Genomic DNA, 14294 nt, shown 5'->3' with positions numbered 1-14294 from the left:
GTCTTTAACATGAAAATGTAAAAAGAAGGTCATTTTTATTGAATAAAAGTCACATGAGGTATTGTAAAGAAATATAACCACTGACAATGTACAATATTTAGGATTATGAGGCCTGTAAATTCTTACACAAAGCCCTGGGTTTAAATGCATTTTCTGAACATTAGATTGTGCTCTTCCAGGCCTGCATCATTTCGTCTAAACAAAATCCACAAGCCAGCAATGAATATGGGGTCAGTTGCTCATTTTCAGTTGGTAATCCAATCTTGAAGAGAGGACCAAGCATTGGTTATACAAGCAAAACAAAATAGAGAGAATCCCAATTCCAATGTACATTATCTCTGTATACATGAAACAATATAAATACAGTCTTATTTATGGATGTTATGGAGCAACCTAACTTAGATTTTTAGTTCAATTATTTTGGGGATTAAGTAATCAGTTTTAAATGTGACAATATCATTTATGGAGACGAAAAGTCGACAACACGCAAATTTAGATCAAGGTAGCTTTAGGTTACATGAATATAAAAATAGCATGACATTGATCACAAGTAAACAAAACTTCTCCCTCCATACAGACTGTGGCGATGGAGCATTTGCACACACTTCCCACGAGTGAGCCCTATAAGTGTCGTCACTTCCGCCTGCCCCTGCCTTTTACCACGAGCAGCCCCGTGCGTCTTTCTTTTCGCACATCATGGCGGACCGGTTCAATAAGGTGGGAAACTGCTGCGGCGTCATATTGTCTTTTTTATGTCGATAAGTGGAGTTTGAATCTTGTTTTGTGCAGTGAAACTTCGGGAGAGAACTGTGTGACACGTTGGTGTAGTCGTTGTTAGTCTGGTGTCTTTTTAAAACTTTATTTTAAAGCATGTTTGAAGCCGTTAGCTGTCGCTGACTGGACATGCCTTCATCATGGCAGCTTCCCTTACGAATCAACGCTGTTAGCATGCTAACTAACGTGTGTCATCATGTGTAAGGCTGGATAACTCACTGGAAACGTACCACAGTTATGTAGATGCATCTAATTTATTTTACGTGTTTGAATAATTTTACTATATCCACTTAAACAAAAAAAAAAACGCATTTAGTTCGCGTTAGCGTGCTTTGATGTCGATGCTAAGCTAACAAGTCTTATGTGGCATATTACCAGCGTCCATGTGCCAGTTATCAGTTCATGGAGGAAACAACCAGTGTTCCCTAGTGCACGCTTGTCTGGAGTCAGTTGTCTTAAACATGCAGTTCTTGTCGTTAATGAGCAATTGTAGTTATCAATGAAACGTGACTAGCAGTCATCCGGTATTGACTACCCTGTGAAACATCTGTCTGAATTGCTTAAAATGATATGCAGGTCGTTAGGCTAACACACACACTTTTTCATTTAGTAACGCATTTGATTTTCTTTTAATCCTGCAGGTTCTGCTGCTTGATGGCAGGGGCCATCTACTGGGCCGGCTCGCTGCCCTTGTAGCTAAACAGGTTCTGCTGGGTAAGTTTTGGACAAAGATTTAAGGTTTTAATATTGTTGGTTCAACCCTTCTGAACACTACATTAACAGATTACTGAGAAGTTGCTGTATAGCTGGTCTGTCAGTGATGAGCATTATCATTTAATTTGAGTTTAACGACCATGATAAAACTCACATGCACTACCATCTGAGACAAGACTGAAACGATCATTTACCTGAAAGGCTTCTTGCAGTGCCTAAATGTTAAAAGCTGCCTTTTTTTTCCTGTTTAGGACACAAAGTGGTGGTGGTAAGATGCGAAGGCATCAACATCTCCGGCAACTTCTACCGCAACAAGCGTAAGTAAGGTTATGTCTGTTTAAAATGTTAATGATTTATTGATATGTTTGTCAGTGATGTTTAATCACTATAAAGTTCGAGTTTCATTGACCATGAGAAGAGCTTACATGCACTACCATCTGAGACAACAGCATTGCATATAAAAGTAATTGTTGGCACTGCTTAGTGGCTTAAAGTATTTGTAATTCGTGTCCATTATGATCAGTGAAGTACCTGGCTTTCCTGCGTAAGAGGATGAACACCAACCCTTCTCGTGGACCCTACCACTTCAGAGCTCCCAGCAGGATCTTCTGGAGGACTGTCAGGGGTGAGAATGTGGCACATGGAAACCTCCTTCAACATAACATGAACATTTCTTTCACTGCTGAGGAATGATTCTTACACAGAATATCACAAAGAATGGATACAGTGATAGCAATCTATATAGAGTATAAATAAGAAACTGACATCACTAAAACTGATACCTACTGATCAGTTCAAAAGAGTAAATGTGCTCTTTAAATGTAGGCATCTTGTAGAACATGCTAGGAAAGTGCTCTTAAATGTTCAGCTGCCTTATTTGTTTACTTGATAGCCCTAATCATATGACCCTAATATTGATCCAGCATAGGAATGACTGTCTCAATAGTATGACACATCTGCGGAAATGACAAATTAGTGTGATTGTGTTAATTTGACCTGGCACACGTTTTCCCTTGCTTAACGGTGATGAACTCTTTATCCCGAAACTGATCATCCATTGATGAGACAAACTTTTCGGATCTGATTGCTGAGTTTAGTGGGGATGAACGTTCGTGCTTAGACAAAGAAGCATTTGATACAGCTACAATAGTTGCTACTTAAAATATATATAACTTTACAATTTCTTGTTTCTGAACAGGCATGCTGCCCCACAAAACCAAGAGGGGACAGGCTGCTCTGGAGAGGCTGAAGGTGTTTGACGGTATCCCTCCACCCTATGACAAGGTGATGAACGTCACTTGACGACCGAGGGTCATGTATTCATTGTTTGGCCCCTTCATGTGGTTTCAGCTCTGTCTGTGATGTCATCAATTACCCTTACTACCTTGTTTGAGATAAAACCTTGAAAACAAAGAAATATCTGAGACATGCTGTCCTATCATTGTTAAGATGTGTTGTTTGCATCTGTATCTGATTTTGGTTTTTATTCCACAGAGGAAGCGCATGGTTGTTCCAGCTGCTCTTAAGATTGTGCGTCTGAAGCCCACTCGCAAGGTGAGCCCCTGATATTCAATAGAGCTGACCAAAATTAGCTTACCTGGCTTTAAATTTAACAGACATTGAGAAACTCAAATCAAAATATCTTTAGTGTACCTGCCACAACTGTTCTTACTTAACAGTGATGAACTCTTTATCCCGAAACTGATCATCCATTGATGAGACAAACTTTTCGGATCTGATTGCTGAGTTGAGTCAGACAAGTTGTGCTCAAAGTTGAAGTGTTTTTAATACTATTATGACATAACACATTTAAAGTGTTTTTTAGTCTGAAAACATTCTCAAGTTTAAGACATATCTGGTGTAGTAAATTGAAGATTCTGTTTTTGTCAGTGGTATAAAAATGTTGGGCATAAGATTCAGTTAATCATTGCTGCCCCATGAAACATACTGACCTTGGTTTTTTTTTTTTTCTCCCCTTTAAGTTCGCTCTTCTTGGGCGTCTGGCTCACGAGGTCGGCTGGAAGTACCAGGCCATCACAGCCACCCTGGAGGAGAAGAGAAAGGAGAAGGCCAAGCTCCGCTACGCCAAGAAAAAGACAGTGAACAAGCTGACCAAGGTGGCAGAAAAGAACGTTGAGGCCAAGATTTCAAAGTACACAGACGTTCTGAAACAATATGGAGTCCTCGTCTGAGCTGGTTAACTGGCTAATAAAGATAAATAAATGTTTATAGAAAGTGTTTGACTTTTCTTTCTCGTGTCTGAAAATAGCACTTGGGTTGAGATGAAGTACAGTGGTATTTATACTGGTAGTTGAGATGAATATAGGCATGTTCTATGAATCAGACTAAGGTATAGGGACACTTAATCTGCAATTCAAATGTAACCTCAGACAGTAAAGTTATATTAAGTTGTAACATGAATTTATCTGAGTTATGAAAACTAGACTAAAGACATTATGGGACAAATGTGAATTTGCAAAAACTACTTAACTATTGTATTCCTGCTCTACTCGCAAGCATGATTTGTAATGTACACCTGAACATTTCCCCTCAGGTGCCTCACTGAAACGAAGTGTGGAAGGAGCAAAAGCATGAATAAAGTTTCAGGCACGAGACAATTTATTTTATTATCCATGGAGTGGGGGCCCTGTGCTATATGGAAATTTTCAAAAGGACCAACTGAGTAATTTGGCTGACAAAAGTAATGCTTTGAATATTTCCTGATCCAGTTATATTTTTCAGCATCTGAAGATCAACATAACAGGAATTAGTTCAATATAACATGACAATATGTGCCTCTTATAATAGTAATGAGACAAATGCAGTTTTTTTGTGATGGTATACAAGACAGAAAAGATGCAAGAACAATGACAGCTTGGTGTCAAGTTAATTGCAGTTCAGCCTTTCTATCAGCAGAGAGCAGTGTTGTCCTTGACTTTGGCACTCTAGCGAAAAAATGGACAATTATCTCGGTGTTAAATGGCCAAAGAGTTGTAATAAAGATAATGATGCAGTTTTTACATGCCTTCCTTTCCTTCTTAAAAGTGTGATCTTTTTGAATACTTTAAATATGATAGGTGAACCCCAGTCCTTAGACCTGGTCTAAACAGTCCAACAGGAATAATGTATTAATAGTATTTAGTCTTCGAAGATTCAGAGGGAATTAAATGTAATATGAGTAAAATAATAATTATAGAGCACAATCCTAACAAACTGCAAGCTGTGTTTAGCTAAAAATACAATGAAATATTTGAAAATACATCTAAATCCAACTAACTCTCACTCTTAACTTTTTATGATTTAATCATAACCATTGTTGAAGTCTGATTTGTCACTGGCAGCTTGGAATAATCAGTAATTCAGCAGAACTTCTGTAGAGAAACATCTGAGTCCCCTGGGAGTGAATGCCCTCACTGCGCTTTTGCTCAGTTTTCTGTTACCTCCTTCACTTGAAGTAGGACAGATTGAAACCCTCTTTTTTTTTTTTTTTACTTGCGTTATTGTCAAATTTTTGAAACCCCAACCTAGATAAGAGCTTTTGCCATTTAGTCGGTCAAAGGGAGGTGGCAGGAGATGACTGGCGGAAAAAAAAGCTCTGTAAAAGCCTCTGAGGAACGTTATCGAGCATCAGCAGTGGGAAAAGGATGTTATTTACATCCTTCGGTTGTTGATAAAACGAGTGGTGTGGATTTTTTATTTTGAATATACAAGAACATGACAGTTTCAGAGCCACCAGCATGTAGCCTCTGTTGCTGAACATGGAGTCTGCGATGAATGCTGAAGCAACATCCTTCAAAAACATCTCCACGCATCTGCCTCGGCACTTCCTCCCAGCATCTTGCGATATCTTAAGGTGATTAGTCGCGCCTGTGTGGGGGCATTGTGTTCGTGTCGTATGGCGTTTCTAATTCTGAGTGAATCCAATCGAGGCAACACGTTGGTTATCTCTCTGATTAAAGCATATGGTGTATGGAGAATCTCTTGTGTTCCCAAAAGCTGGCAAGACATCCCATGCTTTCTATGTTTGTCTCTTTTCCTGTCTATCCCAGAAATATATTTTATGAACACACATGCCTCTCTTAAAAGCAAAGCTCACCAAGCATCAGGCCTCAGGCCAATCTGAGGCCTGTCTACCTGGTTAAAGAGGGATGTCGTGTCTCTGGTAAACAGATGGAGAAATCACTGTGACGGCTCTAAAAATGAGATTTTTGGATGATGCTGCCTGCAGTACATCACTCTCTCATCACACCATGTGAGACGGACTGAAAAGACCATGATTGTGTGAGATGGCTCCTGCAGGCCCAGCCTATTATGGGCTCCAGCAATTATAGCGATCCTCCTCCTGCTCCTCTTTCGCCTCCTTGATTGAGCAGTGTTTGGTGTTCAGTTTCAGGAAGGGAGCGCTCGTCTGTGTGCGAGAGCCATGACATGGAGTCCTGTGCATGGATAAGACTTAAGATCAAGCTGAAATTTGAGTTCCATGTACTTTGTATTCAATATAATAAATGGAAAAAGCAGTGCCACCCCACCTTGCACTGGAAAGTTGAAATGAATTCAATTCCTAAGAACAGTTTGAAAACTGTGATGCATGTTGCAAGAGCAGCCTGGTCACGGCTGCAAAGCAAGTGACCTGGCTGGCTCGAGTCACGTTTCGGTGTTTGCCTGCATTTCAGCGTAACCAAATGCTTTTTTTGTGGCCATACCTAGCCAGAGTTTAAGCACAGCTTTGTGACAGGAGGAAAATTTGCAGCTGAACCGAAACGCATATAAAGTTGCGACACAAAGAAAACGTTAAGCTGTGACTTATCTGCTGTTTTGCAGAATTGCACTTTGCCAGCATTCATTCTTGCAGTTGGGCTGGCAAGAGAGAAGTGACACCAGGCAGGCCAGACAATAGGAAGACAATGGTTTTGCTAGTGACACGTTGCTAGTGGCGTGTCTCGGTTTGATGGGCCTCTAATCCACTCCGCAAATGCAAGCTACTTAGCCTACTTGCTAACATTAACACTGATTATAACTGATGTTACTCTTCGTTTGAAACGTGAAGTTGAAAAGTGACCCCTGAACCTTTTTTTTAATCCGTTTATTTTACTGATGCACTGTGTTACCAAATAATGGAAAACAGTGTGCCCCAAGCTGGCAACTGCCTGTATGTCAAATGCACCTGAAGTCATATTATGAACCCTAATTAGTGCCCAAAACACAGCCAACGGTACCAATTCCAAAAGTTCACACAAATTGGAGAGCACTATCCTGACAGAGAAGTCAATTAAATTCCAATTTGTTCTGTTTGGTATCACAAGTTGGACCAAGAAAATACGCTACAGAGCTAGACACAGCTAAAAAAAAAAAAAAAAACTCGCTTCTTATCAAAGGAGCTGTGCTGACATCTAATAGGCCGGTGCCGGGGGAGTGACACACCTGGAGGATTATCCCACAGTCACTGGAAGCAGTGGATGTTTTACCACAGTGTGCATTCAGAGCACACAGCGTGTGAGTAATGAGGACGACAAAAAAGGCTTTCCCACACGCCAGCATGAGCTGATTAGTTTTTTTTAAAGCTTTTATTTGATGTTTCAGCAAGGTCTAATTTCTACTGACTCTGTCTTAAGCTTGTGCTGTTGAGTCATTATTGAACCAAAGATAGCTTTAAAATCAGATTAGCAAAGAGGAGCATGTCAGGGCGCACAGCTTGGATGACATTTTTATTATTCTTATTCACTCCTGAAGGAAAACTTGCTACATTTTTCGGTCTGTACGCAGAGGAGCTGATCCCTCTTTGAGCAGTTAAAGTTTTCAAGCCTCTGATATCACCCTGCAATGGAACCACATTTATTTTAGGTCTAAAAGGTTGGCTTTGAGAAACGTATTAAAAGATAAAGAGCTTTAACCATCAGGTCAAATTTGGCCCATTACTTGGATTTATGACCTGCCAAACTAATGACATTCTCTTTAGTTTGTGTTCGGTGCCAGGTAACATTAACAAATACATTTAGTAGACACTTTTATCCAAAGCGATTTACAGTTATTCAAACATACATTCACCGATGATGGTGGCTGCCATGCAAGGTGCTGGCCAGCACGTCGGGAGCAGTTTGGGGTTCAGAACCAGCGATTTGCTAGACGACCCGCTCTGCCTCCTGAGCTACAGGTAGCAAATGTAAGCCTGATGGCATGCTGCTCATCAGCTATATCATATATCAGCCTCGTGGGCAGCTTTAACCTTTTGTATTTAGAAGGAAGGGAATGCAAAAGCAGTATAACGTCTATATGTGTGCCAAAGAAGCTTGGAAGGAAAAAGACACAAATGGCCGACAAGTGACCCAGAAGGTTCAGCCAAAGACGACGAAACTCTTAGCAACGCGCCTCGTTTTTTATTTTTTTTATTTTTTTATTTTTATTGAAAGCTTCGAGAGGACCGAGGAAGAGAGGAGAGACGAGACGGGATCATTAATGAGAGGTAAATTAATGAGGTCAGGTCCTTGTCAGCTCGGCACCGTCACTGCGAGCAAGGAAAGGGAGGAACACTCGGAAAAGTTTCTGCATTCTTTCCTCATCTTCGATTTTATTTTTTGCACTTAGAAGTTGCTCTGTAGCTCCACAGATTATGCGCCTTGTCTTTGCACAGGAGGGTGAAGAGCAGTTACTGTGCAGGATTATTAAAGCTGACAGACAGGAGATATTTTCAATGCGGCGCCCTTTGGAACTATAAACATTTTGCTGTGTATCGACTCTTGCTCGGGTATTTACAGGGTTCGGCATATAGCTGTGATCACAGAGGCGAGATATTTGATATGATATGTAATAGAACTTGCACATTCAATCGGCTCCCTCAAATAAATGTCCCTCTATGTGCAGTAACACAGCACCTTAAATGATCGGTTTTCGGATGAGAAGGCATTGACTTCGGAGCTATGGGAAACAAATGGAGTTAATGCTTCTGCCCGAGGCACCTGGAAGGCTTTCCTGACGCCTTTTTCAGTCTAGCACTCCAGCGCGCGGCTATCCAGGTGCACAGCAGACCTCTCAGCAGCACAGCACGTAAGCCATTAATGCTTCAGATGCATCTATCTCTGAGCACACACACACGCGAGCGAACCACCCCAACTGATGGAGCTCGTCCAGAGCAAATTTCATCTCTAATGAATCAATCTGAGCCCTGCCATGTGAACTGTAAAATCAGAAATTAGTTTTCTGTTGTCGCAGCTTTTGAAGCGTCTGTTTTGCTGGTGTGAAATTACCTGTAATGAGACGGACACGGAGCGTCATGTCCTCACAGAGAAACCACCGAGGTGAGGACGGTCAGAAATAAAGCTGATACGTGTTCGTGTGTGTGTGGGCCCGCGTTAACAGTCCCGAGCACTTAATGAGACAAACAACAAGCACAGATATGCGTTCATGTGCTCCTCACTTCGCGGCTACTCCACATACGTGCACATACATGTGGGAATAAAACGCTGTGAGCAAAGAAATGGAAGTGCTCTAAAGAAATCTGTCAACTACGCGAGGATCCCCCTGGGCGTGCATGCTGGAGAGCAGACAATCTCTTCCGCCTCCTCTTTATACACGCTTCCCCCTCACTGAGGTCATCATAGGCCACAGAAAATATAATGATCTTCCTTGTAACTTCCTGCCATCTGTTTTCTGCTTGAGTGGTGCATATCTGCGTCCGGCTGGCTTGATTATCAAGAGTTAGATACTTTTGAAAGCTGGGGTTAAATGACGCTCGGGTTGCTGGAAATCTGAGCACCATTTGAAGCGTGTAATCTGCATTACTTGTGTGAAGGCTCCTGGCTGCAGATTATCAATCGGCACGCACGTGCCTGTTTACGGCGATGGCCAAGAGATCCGGCGTCCGTGGGGACTGGGCTGGTGTCGCGACCCTAACCTCCTCCAGCCCCGTTCTGCTCCTCATCCAATCACAGCCTGCCACGTTGTCCTCTGGTCAATCATCTGTAAGCTGTCTACTTTAAAAGCACTCTCTTCTACTCTCTCTTCATCTCCAGCAGTCAACCCTTTAATCAAGAGTCACTGAAGTTGCCCCACATCGAGCTCCAGTCCTCAGGGTCAGGGTGGGGTCAGGGTTACAGCGGGTAGTTACAGAAGCTGGCACCGAACATGACGTCACGACTTCACTTCTCCCGCAGAAATATGTGAAATAACTGAAGAAGTGCAGTTTCACCGTGCGGGGTTAAGAATAACCCCCAAAACAAAAACGCATCTGCATTCAAAACCTGTACAGGGTTTTCATTAGAGCAGATGCCGAGACACCGGAGGAAAAGATACAGATACCCCATTTCATTAACAAACCAAATAAAGCAGCGAGAGCTTTTTCAGGGCTTTTCGCAGTATAATGAGGAGCATTTAACTGATTTTCAAGCTGCGGACAAACTGAGTTTTATTTCTGTGCACCGGGCAGAGCTTGTCAGGGAATCTTAGATGACACATACAGAGGCAGAGAGAGAGAGATAGAGATAGAGATAGATAGAGAGAGAGAGGGAGACGTTTGCATACAGAAAACCCACACAGTGATGAACATCTCTAATGAGGCTTTCAAACCGGTGCGTTTGAGAGCAGCAGTGTATCCTTGTACTTGGAGCGAGATGCTGCACTCCCACATATGCAAGCCTCGAACAACGAGGTTTAAGTGTGTGTTTTCCAAGCGTAGTTTTTCCCCATTTATAACAAGTGGGAATGTGATATCCATAAGAACAGATAAGGCAGAGCAGGGGAGCGCTCCCGGGAACCGTAAATTGATCATGATAAGCAGTGATGAAACTCGGCGGGTCGTGCATTTGGTATTGATTTTCTCTCCTGTAACACGGCGCGTGGAGTCGTCCCCAGTCATATTTAAGCCTCTCTTTGACAATCACTGATGGCTGTATGAGCAAACAAGAAGTGTCTCTATCGCCAGTGCAGTCGCAAGGGACCTGCTTTATCCATGTTCTCGCCGTAGCGCCATTAATCAATTCTCCAATAAGCACAGGGCTTGTCTCGCAACTGCCTTCAAGACCTACAACCATCCCCCTTAGTTCAGTTCTCTTTTGTAGCCTGTGCCCTCATTTTTTCTGCTGCTTTTCTTTAACTGTTATAGCATTCTTATTCACTTTTACTTCTTTTTAATGATTAAACTTTGAGAGAAAAGTTGTGTAGCCTTGTATCATTCCACATAGGGTGTAATCTCCCTTTGAAGCAAACCCCCATGGTAAAACTCCTCTTTTGATCATTTGCTGTTAAAGCCAGGACAGCGTGGGCATTTACATGGACCTAAGGTGGGTCCACTCCGGACTGAAACTTTGTCCTTGTTTTTAACACAAAGAACATCGCAGGCTGTCCTTTAATGAACGATTCTGTCCGCTCACACCTAGAATGCATGTTTACACATCATGCTGCTGCTGTCCAGCCATGAAATAGTTGGTTTTGATGCATTTTCAAACTCTGATGGTACTCAGAAGAGTGCATACCTCTGCCACAGCAACAGTTTCCTGCTGACAAACCAACCAAACAAGGAACAGACAAGGAACCATTCAATACAAGTTTACAGGTTGGAACAAATGGCTTTAATTCATGGATAATAAATGATTTTTTTGGCAACACTTTGTTATAACCATCATTAATAAATGGTACATTTAAAAGTTATTAAACTTTAGGTCAACAAACAGTAAAATGATTTATTGACCACACAATGGCCTTTGCGCACCCAGTTCTCTGTTAAAGATGCTCCTTCTCAAAACCTCTGTTTTTAATGATCGTCTCTTACTTTGTATTCAACACTATTTTCCAAAAGTACTGAAAACCGACAAATTCTGTCGCTGGCAGCCAGGTCTACTCTGTGGGTGGTATTTCATCTGCAGTGAACACCATCAGTGCAAAAATGCTCTGAAGCAAAACACCGAACCCTAAACAGCCTCGGGGACGCTGCACTGCAGACCAGCCCTCTTTAAACCAATGTGCACCATATTCATGGGAAGCAGTGAGCGCAGCTATGACGGATATTTTGGGAAACAAATCATTGATTTTAGAGCTTATATGTTATGCCGCGTAGGTTATTTATTCAGGAAGCCAATTACCTCCCCACATCAATGAAACAGTTTGCCTTCTCTCTGGTGGAAACACGGAATTTTCACTTTTATCATCAACAAAAAATGTTCAGTGGATTTTCTGAGAACAAAGGTGTTCTCTGGACCCTTTATCTATGCGGCTCCAGGTTTATCAGACGATACAATGAAACTTTCATACATTCAGATTTCTTTTGCCGGCCAGTGCAGATGTATTTTTTTCCTTTTAATTTTTGCTCAAACTAACTGGAGCATATCCTCGATACAACCTGAGAGCCGAACACACTGCAAGTTAAACTGAACACATGCAAAAAGATAAAACATACAAATGAAGAGTTTATCACAAATATCTGCAATAGTATCAGAATAACGCGGTCAGAATGTTAAAACTACAGTAAAGCAAACGTCATTGTGTTCTGAACTCTTAGGGCCACCGTACAATGAACCTTAGAAGGGTTAAAGGAGGTTCAGGGCAACTGTGCTGCCAGTGAATCTCAAAGCTGAGAATAAAGCTGCATTATCCTCACAGAGGAGAAGAAGAGATCATTTCTTATATATATCTCGCTCCCGCTGACAGCCGCGGCAGAAAGACTTCCTCAGGAACATCAGAGCTCCTCTGTCGAATCAACCTCATTAGTCGAGCTTGTGTGCTCTCAAAAGTTGCAGAGAAAAACAGTTTTATGTTATTTCCATGACCCCACGTAACCCTTTTTTTACTGTTTGTGCTCTTTTGGTTGGCAAAATGAATAAATAAATAAATAAATGGATGAAAACAGCTTTAATTCATTTTGAGTTGAACTTAGTGAAGTAAAGTTCTGCTCAGTGTGAATGTATCATCTGCCCACTTAACAGTCTGTAAAGGTTGTTGGCCATGTGTTCCACCTACTGCCGACATCTGTTGACCCTGTTATTTATTTATTTTTTTATTTTTTTATCTTGGATCTCCTTTAGAAAATACAATTTGAATGAAAATCTGTGTTTGTCCTCTTCTAATCTCATCATCACCATTTGTCTTTTCATGAGCTGAAGTTTTAAACTGCAGTTAATGAAACAGGACAATACTTTTAATTCATCTGATAAGCTGGGATAACAGTCTGCATTTCACACATTCAGATAAGCTGACTATAGACATTAACTCATAAACCAACCAGAGTGACCACATTGGGACATTCAGCAGAGGTTTTTCTGAAAAGAAGCAGGTCTCAACCCCAAACATGATATTTTCCTAACCCTGTCCAAGTTGTTTTTGTGCCTATACCTAACCAGATGGTAATTGAGCCACTTGCTATTTCACTGAGACAGAGCTGAGCATCTGAAGTCATAACTCTGGGTGATTCCTTGTACTTTGTAAGTTTGCACTTTTGAGTTCCTTCCATTTTGACTATCTAATGATCGATTAAATTGAATCTCGCCCCTCTGATCAAACCGTTGAACAGTTTTGGACCATCATTGCACTGCGCTGCCAACTTCCTCGCATCAAGCTTATCAAAATAATCAAAACAAAACCTTCATGACCAACATACAATTGTAATAGTGTAATTTTATGTCATACATACTGTAAAGTACAAACTGAATATCTCTCTCAGAGGCCTCAGGAATAAAACATGCACACACTGCGAACAGCAACACCCCCCCCTCACTTTCTCCGCGGGGACAAGATGAAATAATCAGAGATCCATGTGTGAATGCTTACCTAACTCGGAATTTATTCATGATGTTCCCCTGGAAATGCCTGGGAATAAATCACTTCTTTTACAGAAACCTCTGGCCCCTGCCCCCCCTGCCCCGCCACTTCCCTCATTTCTCAGGAGTTTTCTCTCAGCCTACCAAGAAAGAAAGAGAGCGAGGGAGAGAGGCAAAAGGGCAGGAGAGAGAAAACCAGGGAACTCATTGCCCTCGTAGGTGGAATTAGTTATCACACTCAAAGGTTCAGTGTTGCATTAGCAGGTAGATGCTGGGTTACTTCTCTCTCACGTAAAACATTCTGGTAAGAGAATAACAGTAGGAGTATCCACCAACCAACTCCTGTAAAGCTTAACAAGTAACACATTATATTTTGTTTGTATAAGCTGGACAAAAATTAAGTGTAGACAGGACAATTCACAGGAGTTTTTTTTTTTTTTTTTCCCAACACTGCACGCCCACCATTGTATGTGTGGTAGAGACGTTACCTCGTGTTAAATGTGGTGAAGGATTTCTCTGGGTTTGTGAGTACACAACCCAACAAAGTATACAACAAGTATCTAGAGCTATTTGTTTTTTTTCTAATTCAGAAAAGTTACATATTACATCTTTAACTATTTGAAACAACATTGGTTTCATTCCACCACTGAGTCCTGATCAGAGTGTCCTACTGCTATTAAGTCTTTCTGATTGGGGCACATAGCCTTTAGGAACAAAGGGGACCTTTACAAGCTGAAAAACCTTTTCAGTGACTCCATCTGGGGAGGAGCAGGGTTCAGGGGTGTATGGCTGACTCGGGTTAAGCCCCCCTCTCTCCCCAAGTGGTACATCTCCAAAAACCAATTATGAGGAATCAGAAATGCATCATTAGGTCGGGGAGAAACCATCTGCGTGACTTCCTAAGCTGTCCCGGCCTGCGTCGGACCCAATTACAGTAAAGCGACATGGAGTTTGGGTGGTTATTCAAACACAGATTGAAGGTGACAGACAGACAGAAATAAAGAGATAGTGCAGGTTTCCAGGGTAGAGAGAGCAGCAGATAATCAGGATGTGTGTCAACATGTG

At 41.7% G+C, this 14294-nt stretch overlaps 1 protein-coding gene and 4 non-coding genes across 5 annotated transcripts; all 5 read left to right on the top strand.

The window, feature by feature from the left end:
* Positions 1-628: 628 nt before the first annotated feature.
* rpl13a (ribosomal protein L13a) lies at positions 629-3726 on the top strand. Its single transcript, XM_037072122.1, has 7 exons — positions 629-717; positions 1416-1488; positions 1740-1805; positions 2012-2113; positions 2687-2772; positions 2983-3042; positions 3471-3726. The coding sequence occupies exons 1-7, from the start codon at positions 697-699 to the stop codon at positions 3678-3680; spliced, it is 618 nt and encodes a 205-aa protein (XP_036928017.1). The 5' UTR covers positions 629-696; the 3' UTR covers positions 3681-3726.
* Positions 1585-1664, top strand: LOC119005287. The gene has a single exon (XR_005070463.1). It is a non-coding gene; the product is annotated as a small nucleolar RNA Z195/SNORD33/SNORD32 family (small nucleolar RNA).
* Positions 1853-1935, top strand: LOC119005288. The gene has a single exon (XR_005070464.1). It is a non-coding gene; the product is annotated as a small nucleolar RNA Z195/SNORD33/SNORD32 family (small nucleolar RNA).
* On the top strand, positions 2507-2582 carry LOC119005238. Its single transcript, XR_005070417.1, has one exon. It is a non-coding gene; the product is annotated as a small nucleolar RNA SNORD50 (small nucleolar RNA).
* On the top strand, positions 3162-3237 carry LOC119005290. The gene has a single exon (XR_005070466.1). It is a non-coding gene; the product is annotated as a small nucleolar RNA SNORD50 (small nucleolar RNA).
* Positions 3727-14294: the final 10568 nt, after the last annotated feature.

The sequence above is a fragment of the Acanthopagrus latus genome, chromosome 16 (assembly GCF_904848185.1).
Source record: "Acanthopagrus latus isolate v.2019 chromosome 16, fAcaLat1.1, whole genome shotgun sequence".
Classification (NCBI taxonomy): domain Eukaryota; kingdom Metazoa; phylum Chordata; class Actinopteri; order Spariformes; family Sparidae; genus Acanthopagrus; species Acanthopagrus latus.
This window is presented reverse-complemented; position numbering and strand designations above follow the sequence as displayed.

What these genes read in the sequence shown, in the direction of transcription:
- rpl13a (XM_037072122.1), top strand. Translation starts at nt 697, where the DNA reads ATGGCGGACCGGTTCAATAAG. An exon ending in TGGCGGACCGGTTCAATAAG is followed by an intron (nt 718 to 1,415) that starts GTGGGAAACTGC and finishes TTAATCCTGCAG; the next exon opens with GTTCTGCTGCTTGATGGCAG. An exon ending in CTTCTGGAGGACTGTCAGGG is followed by an intron (nt 2,114 to 2,686) that starts GTGAGAATGTGG and finishes GTTTCTGAACAG; the next exon opens with GCATGCTGCCCCACAAAACC.